This window comes from Saccostrea echinata, unplaced genomic scaffold (assembly GCF_033153115.1).
Source record: "Saccostrea echinata isolate AGI-Se365-2 ecotype Australia unplaced genomic scaffold, CSIRO_AGI_Sech_v1 ptg000032l, whole genome shotgun sequence".
Classification (NCBI taxonomy): Eukaryota; Metazoa; Mollusca; class Bivalvia; order Ostreida; family Ostreidae; genus Saccostrea; species Saccostrea echinata.
Genome location: NW_026889781.1, coordinates 8,358,578 through 8,370,000, shown reverse-complemented (window position 1 = coordinate 8,370,000; position 11,423 = coordinate 8,358,578). Strand labels below are relative to the sequence as shown.

Sequence of the window (11,423 nt, the reverse complement as noted above, 5' to 3'; positions counted from 1 at the left end):
GAAGCGTGTAAATATACACATTTTTTTTCCTGGATTGATATTATCGGTATTCATGTAAAAAAATACAGACTATGCATTTTATAGAAGGAAGGAAATATCTTCGAACATAAACATGGATAGAGAAGCTTAAAATTCTCTACACATGTTTTGTTAAATTTGTGTACATTGTCTTATTTTTTATGTATTGTCTTATCAACAAATAATCTGTTATTACTTCTCATTTTCATTTATATGTTGTATTCTATCTGGGTATTTTCACGTAATTTAAAGCTTCTTTTCTGTATGATAGACTTTATTGTTAAAAGATATATCGAGTTAAAAGATATATCGAGTTAAAAAATATATCGAGTTAAAAGATATTGATTTAAAAAAATCGATTAAAGCATTAGAATGAAAGATAGCCGTAGTTAGCTTGACACACAACAACAAAAATATGTGCATAATAGTTAAACTAATGTAAATACGCTACCATAAAAAAGTTTAAAGGTTTGAAAATATTGTTTTCCAACTAATTAAATGGGCGTAGGAATTTTAATGAAACGTCAAATCACTCAGATTTATTGAGGAAAATGCACAATGTGCCATGTGTAAAGTGTCAAGTATTTGTTGTATGATTATAGAGAAAAACGTATTGAAGAAGAAGGGGTTTAGGGGCCATGATCAGTTAGATTGTTCCACTCGAAGTAATTATCAATTTACGTCATTCTAATTAATAAGAAATTAAATATATATATGCAAGTCTAGAAATATTTTTTTATGAATAAAATTCATCAAGCTCTCTTTGAAATAAAATTATGTGCTTACAAAGTATGCAGAATTACTAGGGATGTCAAAATATTTATTTTCCTTAGTCGATTATTCAATCTCATTATTCGAACAATAGTCCAATATTCAGAACATTTTCTGAAAGTAAAACTTTATTTCAAACGTCACTTATACATGAAATATGGAGATATCAAATAGTATTGAAGCTCTAATTCCATTAACGCAATACAAATCGGGAGCAGAGCAAACACAAACCTCCAAAAACAGAGGTGGGATCAGATGTCATGGAAGAGTGATAGGTACTTATTCTTTTAAATAAAGTGAAACGATTCCAATTTTTGAAACAAGAGGCCTAGGGGCCACATCGCTCACCTGAGCACTGTGGCTAGGAAAAAAGCAAAAATCAGTTTAGTATTGCAATGCTTAAATGTATAAGTGGTCTCGACCTACACCTAAAAGGGAGGGGGTAATGATTTGAACAAAATTGAATCTACACAAACTAAGAATGCATTCAAATTTTTTTTGACTAACTGTGACTTTTTTCCTAAAAGTTTAAACTTTCATTGTGGCCCCTACCTACCCCTGAGGGTCATGATTTGATCAAACTTAAATCTACACTATCTGATGATGGTTCCATATAAATATGACCAATAATGGCTTTGCTATTCTTGAGAAGAAGATTTTTTTCAAAGATTTCTCCAATATATTCCTATGTAAAACTTTGATCGTCCATTGTGGCCCCAACCTACCCCAGGGGTCATGACTTGATCAAATTTGAATCTAAACCACCTGAGGATGCTTCCTAATAAATATGACCAATCATAGCTTTGTTGTTCTTGAGAAGAGTTTTTGAATTTTTCTTATATACTCCTATGTAAAAATTTAATCGTATATTGTGGTCCTACCCTTCCCCCAGGGGTCATGATTTGAACAAATTCGAATCTACACCACCTGAGAATGCTTCCAAATAGATATGAACAATTATAGCTTTGCTGTTCTAAAGAGGATTTTTGAATATTTTCCCTATATATTCCTATGTAAAACTTTAATCGCCCTCTCTGACCCCACCCTACCCCCAGGGGTCTTGATTTGACCAAACTTGAATCTACACTTTATGAGGATGCTTCCATATAAATATGACCAATCATGGCTTAGTTGTTCTTGAGAAGAAGGTTTTTAAAAATGCTCCTTATGTATTCTATGCAAAACAATGACCGCCCACTGTGGCCCCACCTTACCCCTGGGGGTCATTGTTTGAACGAACTTGAATCTACACTACCTGAGCATGCTTCCACATAAGCTTCATATTTTCTAACACAGTGGTTCTTGAGAAGATTTTTGAAAGATGCCATAATTTTTTCATGAATTCACAATTATCTCCATTTGGAAGAAGGCGTGACCCTTTATTTTAATACACTTGAATTCCCTTCACCCAAGGGTACTCTGTACCAACTTTGGTTGAAATTGGTCCAGTAGTTCTGGAGAAGAAGATGAAAATGTGAAAAGTTTACGACAACAACAACGAGGACGCCAATGACAACGACGACGACAGACAACAGACAAATTTTGATAAGAAAAGCTCACTAGAGCCTTTGGCTCAATGATATAAAAATATACAAAAAAAATGTGAATATGAAATTCGAAAATTACACTTACGTAAATCTTCAATATATATATTCATTTATTTATTTATTTCTAGGAGAGACTTTTTTCTCATCAATTTCTTTCTACGTTACTTTTGTCATTCATTTTCTTTTACAGTGACTTAAATTGTGTGTTTCATTTTTTAAAGAAAATCTTGCTTTAAACAAATCGACAAGGCAACAGTATCCCTATGGTGCCTTTGAATGGAAAACTAGATCTCATAATGCAGTGGACGGACTGTTTTCGGACAGGTCTCTTAATGGTGGACAATGTACTATATCGGGCAATCAAGAACAAACTGCAACCTTGTTGGTGAATTTAGGAAGAATTCTCAGCATACATCATATAACAATCTACTACAGGACGGAAAATTTAGCATGGGGTATCGTACTAATAGCCGCCATTTAAAAATTTAGTTCATAATCTTTTTTCAATGTTACAATGCTCGTAAATAAAAAAAATGCTTCTTTATATATTCATTTTGCCCCAAAATGAAGAATCAGATATGATAAATAATTTGTAACGAGGTAATTTTGCAGTAAATAGTTGTTAATGTCAGTAATTATTATACGTCAAAAAAAGCAAAATAATTTTTATTTTAATAAAAACCTAAAACCTTTATTTTAAACATTCATCTAAAAAAAATGCAAGATGTTATAATCCAAACATAGTTTGAATTTGTTGAACACCCCATCGACTGTGAATACTGAAAAAATAAAATACTTCCTTTGATTGTTAAGGTGTAAGCAGGTTATTTGTGTTTTTTTTTTCCCTGCACTGGTTGCAATCGCTATTACCCATAATAGCAGTCAAGGCTATATATATTTTTATCTTAATTTCTATAGGTATGTTAAACGATTAACATGTATCGGTTCTCATGAAAATAGAGAAAAGAAAAATTATTCAGTGGATGTACATTGTAAAAACGAATAACATAGTGATCGAGGTAATGCTCAATGAGTAATTAAATCTATATGTGCAGTACATGGCCAAATTTTGGATTCAGAACTACTGTAAAATCAAATTTTTTTCTTGGTGACAAGATTTTCTTTGTTTATGCCCTTTGAATGAACCCGCGAAATCATGTCGTCTATAAACTGTCTATAATTACAAATTACCGTATTTTTTTTTTTTTTTTTTTTTTTTTTTTTTTTTCCGCGTGTTGCGAATTTTGCGAGAAAAGGGTAGATTTCCACTGTTTTTATTTTGCGTGAGTAATTTTTTGCGATTTTCAAAAATTAATTAATAAAAGGGTAACGTTTTAGTGGCACACAATTACCGATATAATTTCTGCGTGTTTAATTTTTGCGAATTAAAAATGATCGCAAAAATTGCGAAAAATAGATCATCGCGAAAAAAAGAAGAAGCGGATATACGGTATAGTTCAGTAAACACGGATCTGGCGAAGTGATATGGACAGGCATTATTTGTTCATTATTTACATAAATCCTTTTATATCTGTTAGTTTGCTTTTAAACCACGGGCATGAAAATCGCTCCGCTGTAATTATATAAGTGTGAATTCATCATAATTTTACAGTATCATGTACGTTTACCTTCCACGAAATAAACTCCCCTAGAATCAGTATTTTCTTTTCAACAGACCTAGAAAATTTGACCCCATACAGAAAAATAATCGTAATAGTTGATGACTTTGCATATGCACTTTGAAAGATTCAATAGAAATATCAATTCTGAACAAATAGTTAGGATTTTTCATTCCTGAAAAAAATTTACCAGCGTTCTAAAAATTGATAGCTTTTAAAATTATTGATAGCATAAAAAAATGTTCATACCTGCTCGGACGAGTTCTTGAATTTTGACTCGAAATCATATCTTAAGAGACAAGGTCATTCAGCTTAAAAAAATATATGTCAAAAGTATGTATTTTAACACCATCGATGGCATTCTTTGAGAAGTAAAAGAGCGAAATGAGTCAATATTTTCTAAGGATATGAATTGCTACAAACTATGTTTAAGGTTAAGTGTAATAAATATCTGTTATCAATAATATTTGAATAATGTTTGAATATTTATGTTGGAATGATGTCAAAGACATAAAGGAAAGATTATTTAATTCTTCCAGCAAACAAAAGAAAAGTATAAAATAAACATTTGCTAATAATTTGTCGCAATGTGACGCATGTTGTTTGAAAGATATAGATCAAACTTTATAAGAGCATGTCCCTGCAAAGTGCTCATTTCAAACTGGCAAGACGGTGTTTCAACATTTTTTTGATTGAAGTCAATTCGTCATACTCACAAAATTATTATATTTCAAAACACCTTCCCTCTGCTAAAAATATAAACAGCAATGAAAGATGTATCAGGCATAATTAATTGTTTGGTTGATCTCACTAGACTTAACCAATATCTACAAAAGACGCTTTCTTGGTTTCTCGGTTTACATATTGAACGAAACCGACAAAGATGGCGGGATCTTATGTTTTAAGGACACAAACTACACCCAAGCTACCATACCAAACAATACTACAATAGAATGTGCAACCCATGGACAATACGTCATTTATTACAATGAAAGACTTCAAGGAGCGGAATATCCTGATGGATACTCGAAATACGCATACAGCGAACTTTGTGAAATTGAGGTTTATGGTAAGAGGACACAGCAATATATAAAAAAAGCTTTCTTTCTTTCAAATTAAACTACGCAACAATACTGTATCGTTAAAATTTAAATGCAATGTTGTGTAGTTCAATTTTTTTTATATATTGCTTGAACACTAAACATTGATTTATTGACAAAAAGCTTAAAGTTTATTGTCTTTTTTCCTGCAGTTGAAGAGTTTCAATACTCAAAGGAACTTTGTGCTACATTTTAATGTCTATATATAGTGTTGTACACTTCTTCTGAAACAAGTTTGGATAAATAAAACATCTAAAATATATGCTTAGTAATTTTTGTATATTTTCCTTTGAATTATACAAGAATTCTCATCAATTAATATCTTTTCAAAACCCCTGGTAATACATGCTGGGTTTTTTTGTCTTAGAACATCTGATGGCACAATAATCTAAAATCAAGAATGTCTTGAAAATTTTTCAGTAGGTAAGGTATGTTGCGTATGTCCATAAACATTACAAAATCATGAGTTGGATGGTATTTATAGTCTTCGTATATTGCATATCCATATTCATTTCTCTTAATAAAATGTTTTAGTTATCAAGAAATGGCATGTAAACCTATATATTCTAGGAATAATGAAGCCTTCTTCGATTTGCATTGGAGAGGGTTACAATTCCATAGGATCTCCCTCATGGTGCGAACAATTTTTTCTTCAGAATTGGTGAAATCAAGCTAAAAATGTATGCTTTTGTATTAGACATCCATTTAATAAAATGAAATGTATGTTCATGATCAACAAACAATACCTTTATATACTAACAGAGAGTAAAGTACAACTGCTCACTCACCAGTTCTCTTTTTCAACAGTCATTTTAGTTCTCGAAAGACTCACTGGGATTTACGCTTTATATTAAAATCGGTTTGATAATGTAAATGTCCGTGAGGTAAATGGAAATGCTGTTCCATATATTTCCTCACTAAATCTCTGGCAAGTTAGTGTAATCGAAATGAACTTTTTCATCTACGTCTGAAATTAGTTATTTTTATGCATAGGATTCAATCCCGAATGCTCATTGGCTATTCAAAAGTAAAATCGATGAAGGCCAGTCACGTGTAACATGACAGACACATTCGAGTTGTAAAGTTTACATATACGAAAATAACCGAACTTTGGACTATTCTTGATATTGTTTTAATAATCTCTGTTTTGAAAAACTGCATTACTTGAGATCAGGTCAGCAATTGAAATACAATTGAATGAATATTTAAGATAAAATTTCAAAACTGCAAAAGTAGTGAATCACTACCTCAATTGCTTTATCAAGGACATCCTAAGGAGTTGCAGCTTTCTGCTCCTCCCACCCCCACGCTCTTCAAAAAGGACGTAAAAAAAGAGAGATCATATTATTGCAGTTATGTTTGCTCTCATATCTTTAACAGCCTACAAATCCCATCTCTAAGTGTCCTACCAACTGGTGTAATACTCCTTAGGCTAAGCATTTATACAACATTTGTAAATTTCAAGCAATTTTCTGTGAAATCATTTGTCACGGAACTGTTATATCAAAATGAAAGATATGAATGACTTTTGCATTGGTATAAAACGATGGGATGTACATGTTTCGGATAGTAATGATTTAGACATACTTAATAATATAGAAGGTACCTATGAAGACCACGTAAAAGAATGTACAGATGTAGTCATTTATAACGATAAATTATTAGGATGTCCTACCTCGGGTGTATATGGAGAAAATTGTACTTTACCCTGTCCACGGAATTGTCAGGAGGGATTTTGTAACATTGTTGATGGGACCTGTCTTGGATGTGTTGTCGGATACAAAGGGTCAAAATGTGAAAAAGGTACTTAGAGAGAGAGAGAGAGAGAGAGAGAGAGATTTTCCTAGACTTTCCTTGATGTCCTTTGACGAAACATAAATGTTCACTGGTACCTTTAGTGGCATTTTATTGAATCATATTCGAATATGATTTTAGTTCCCAGGATGTGTAAAAAAGACAACGTATGATTAAATTTGATGGTTAAAATTAATTGAATTATACCAATTAATGTATACTTGAAAAATAAAAACTTCAATTTCATGACTACTACATAGGTTTAAATAAGTTTAGATTCCTCAAGTATCATTTATAAGGGAATCAATAAATGTTCAATGTGCAATAATAGAAATCAATCTATATATTTTCTTTTTTTTCAGAATGTGATAATAATAGTTACGGCCTTGAGTGTAACATGACCTGTGGAAACTGTAGCAACGGAGAACAATGTTATCACGTGAACGGAAGTTGCCCAAACGGATGTGACGTTGGTGCTCATGGAATTACGTGTGAAGAACGTAAGCTATTTTTTAATCAATTGTAAGAACTTTTTGACGGTAATTTCTAGATAAACAGTTCAATCCATCCTTATGTGTCTCTTAATTTCTCAGAAATTTCTTGATGTGTCATACAGATATGAAAACATAAAAAGACTATAGTACTAGAAACATCTTGGTTTAAAGTTCATGGTTAGATTACTTTGATTTACGCTTCCGACACAATATTGTAATCATCTGTTTACCTTTTTGTTATAGCCTGTCCTGTTGGTAAACACGGAGAAAATTGTTATGAAGAATGCTCTCCAAACTGTAAAGGCTGCAACAGATTCACCGGTGTCTGTGAATTTGGATGTTACTATGGATGGAAGGGAACGTTCTGTGAAAGTGGTATATTTTGTTCATATCGCTTTTTTGCGTTTAAATCAACTGATTGACGTTGAAAGCACACCCTTTGTCATCTTCACTCACAATAACTTGGTTTTGTTATCTTTGATTTTTATTTTTTCTCAGCTCTGGAAAATTAAAGCTCCGCCTTTATGTAGTGAATTGTTATGTCTCTCTCGAATTTAAATTCAAATAATTTAAAATGCTTACGTTTTTATTTGAATTCATAAACTTGTAAATATTCATTGCAGTTCATCGCTATTGTGATATAGCTTCACTATAAATCAAAATTCTTCCTTCAATTTTTTTTTTTAAATTATTCTGTGAACATGGATATTGATTTGCTATTTATATTTATTTGTAAAAGATGAATGAATGAATAAATGTTGGTTGTTGTAGAATGTGATGGGCTGATGTATGGCCAGAACTGCAGTCAGTCATGTGGTTCGTGTTTGAATTCAGAACAATGTCACCACATTAATGGTACATGTTTAAAAGGATGTGACAGAGGATTTCTAGGAGAGAAGTGCACAGATGGTAGGGAAGTTTTGAGGAGATGCATACCCTATACCAAATTATCCATTTATTATTATCATCAAAGCCGTCAAGGTATATGAGTCGGTAGAGCGCTCGCTGCTTGAGCTGAAAGTCGTGGGTTCAAACCCCGGCCGCGACTGACCCAAGTCGATATAAAAAAGGTAACAACTGTTCCTTTGCCAAGTGCTTGCTACTTTGAGGCCCTGTGTCACGACAGGCGTTGGCACGATAAAAACCCCCTAATTACTCAATGGCCCTGAGTACCGAGTAATATCTTAGAATATTATGTGAGAAAGTTTATTTTACTTTTATGACTGAGCCAATTTAGCTCATTCATGGACTTAGCTCCCTTAGGCCTGTTACATTTAAGCGGAGTAACTCAAAATAGAAAGAGATAGCAAGTAACCTCCCTTTGACCTTTTTCTCTTGTTTTACCTAGGTCAAACATGCAGGCATACATACTGATATTACTTAAACCATAAAGAGTTCTCACTGCCTTGGTAGTAAGTTATTCCTTTATACAATGTAGGGCATCTGTCTTATTGAGGCCTGTCACAAAAGGTACACGCTATTCGTGATTTTAATCAAACTTTTTTATTTCTTTTTTTTTTTAAATTTGATTTGTCAACTCGAATTGTCTAGGCTCAATACTTTGTAATATATGTTACGCGGTCTCGGATTAGAAATAGTTTTCATCATTAAATATTAATTAATCGTTTGTCCTAAAATGCCAATGGCGACTTCTGAAACAGATGTTGGGTATGGGATGTTTATCTAGACCCTATAGCCTAACGTTAACGTTTGTATGCTGTTGATGCAGACTATTCGACACACACAATTTATGTTTTGTAAGGTGGCGAAACAACCATTATATATACATCCTGGTAGATGTATCTGATGTAATCTGTTAAATTTTATGTTATTCCGACTCGGCTACTTAGGAGAAAATAAAGATGTAGCCTACATATTTCTCGGGTGATCTCCCTTTGATTATATGTGACGAGAAGCCGGGAGCTTGAAAAACAATTCAAAGCATAAATAAATAGGCTGTCAGGGGAAAAGAGTACACATTTTTATTTTTTTAACATTTCAGCATGATGATGAGTTAAATATAGATAAGCTACTTGATGGAAAAGTCTTGGGTCAGGACTGAGGCACGTAGTAAACAAAAAGTCGACATTATTGCATCTGCATGCGGTCATGCTTAGCGAGAGTTTTTCGTAATCTTTTTCCACCACAACAAAAAAGAGCGTATAATAAATAGAACATTTGCATTTCGAAACTTTTTAATATTGGAAAAAGCAATATAGATTCTTTTTTACTTTTCAATTAATGTAGGGTAAACCCCCATTATTTCCACTATGGTGGTCGGTGCGGAGAGATTTGAATCCAACAAAAAGTATAAATCTCGATGTGGCCACACCCCTCGAACAAAATGAAAATATGCTTTATCTGTTCATATTTTCTTTTCTTTTTAATGGTATAAATTTTATTTTGTTCGAAGGATGTGGTCACACCAAAAATTTGAATCAAGGACAAAAAAGCTTTATTTTGATAAATAGCAGCAAAACGCACGTGTTTAGACGTTTCCTGTACAAATATTACGTCATCTGATAAAAAAATGGCATAAACTATATAAGATTGATACTTTTAAGGATAATACAGTCAAACCTCGATTGGACAGAGAAAAAACTTCGAGATATCGGAGGGTTCGAGATATCGAGGATACTCTACTTGAAAAATGTGTGGTTAGGACTTCCCAATCACTTCGACATATCCATGGTATTCGAGATATCCGTGTTCGAGATCCCGAAGTTCAACTGTATTTCTACTGTTAATTTTTTTTTCCTCCATTTAATATTTCTGAAAAAAAAATGGGCCGATTTAGCCTCTTAGTCTCTTAGTGGATCTAGGCCTTTCAATCACAACAAACCCCCTACCTTTCATCTTTCACTTCTGTCAAAATTATACATTTCTTCTTGTACTTGAAAACGCTACTTTTTGTCAATATTAATTAATATTTTACAACAGCTTGTGTACAAGTTAAGTTGATAAATCAAGTCCAAATGAAGAAGACATTCAGAAATAATTATGAAGAGTTGTTACTAATTTTTATTTTTCGATTGTGTTCCATTTTAGAATGTCCTGAAGGACATTATGGCTACAACTGTCAAGATACATGTAACATCAACTGTGGGGTTCCTGGTAGATGTGACAGAGTGACAGGACAATGTCAAGGAGGATGTCAGGAGGGGTGGAACGACCTTAAATGTGACAAGGGTAAGTATTCGGTATATACAAAAAATGTAATAAATAAAAAAATTGATGTCATTTTCCAGAAAGACAAATGAATAAGAAAATATTTTGTTTTCTTAAGGTCAATAATGCATTCTCAGCAAGTTGATTAATTTACAGCGACAAAATACTGAGAGCATTAAGAGGAAAGATTGTTTACATTTTTGTGATTTAATAAAATAGACAAATCTAATATGTGATTATTGATTTTGTCCTATTATCGTGAATTCGTAATGCGTGACCTTTCCTGTAGATGATTACGTATAAAAGTTGAGTCAAGTTGGTCCTCAATTTCATTGTTTCTAAAAACAAAATGTAATAAAAGAAATTTTTATAGAAAATTTGCATGTTATCAATCTCGTATGTTTTTATAGAATGTGATCGGGGCAGATTTGGACTAAACTGTGCTCAGTCATGTGGAATTTGCGTTAGAAAAGAACATTGTCATAACATAAACGGGACATGCTTGAATGGCTGCGATAAAGGTTACCATGGAATCCAATGTACACAGGGTGACGGATTCAAGGTTCTGTGCAGCAGTGGAACCTATTAATTGTTATGCATTTCAAGCTATTTCCTTATGCTAATATTAGATCACTTAAAATTGGTTTAATCAGAACCTTATTTTGTTTTCTATTTAAATCTCATGCAAAACTGTGCTCAAATGTGTGTATCTGATAACATTTGATACTTAAAATTCATAAAATTTCAACACAATTTACGTAGGCGAGAAACTCGAAGGAAAAAATGATAAAGTTCCATTTTTAAACTTAATGAACCAATTCAACATAAATCGAACTCTGTCTATAGAAAATCCTATATCGAAGAAGTATTCTATTATCTCAACAAAGCACTAACTTTAATTCACTAGTCGTA

At 32.6% G+C, this 11,423-nt stretch overlaps 1 protein-coding gene across 1 annotated transcript in view; it reads left to right on the top strand.

Annotated features, from left to right (window-relative positions):
• The window catches only part of LOC133197929 (multiple epidermal growth factor-like domains protein 10), a 12,972-nt gene extending 1,872 nt beyond the window's left edge, over positions 1–11,100 (top strand). Inside the window, exons 2-9 of the mRNA XM_061334105.1 lie at positions 2,558–2,791; positions 4,770–5,024; positions 6,721–6,858; positions 7,212–7,349; positions 7,587–7,718; positions 8,115–8,252; positions 10,392–10,532; positions 10,922–11,100. Coding sequence (XP_061190089.1) covers positions 2,558–2,791; positions 4,770–5,024; positions 6,721–6,858; positions 7,212–7,349; positions 7,587–7,718; positions 8,115–8,252; positions 10,392–10,532; positions 10,922–11,100 — 1,355 coding nt within the window. The remainder of the gene's footprint in view (positions 1–2,557; positions 2,792–4,769; positions 5,025–6,720; positions 6,859–7,211; positions 7,350–7,586; positions 7,719–8,114; positions 8,253–10,391; positions 10,533–10,921) is intronic.
• Positions 11,101–11,423: the final 323 nt, after the last annotated feature.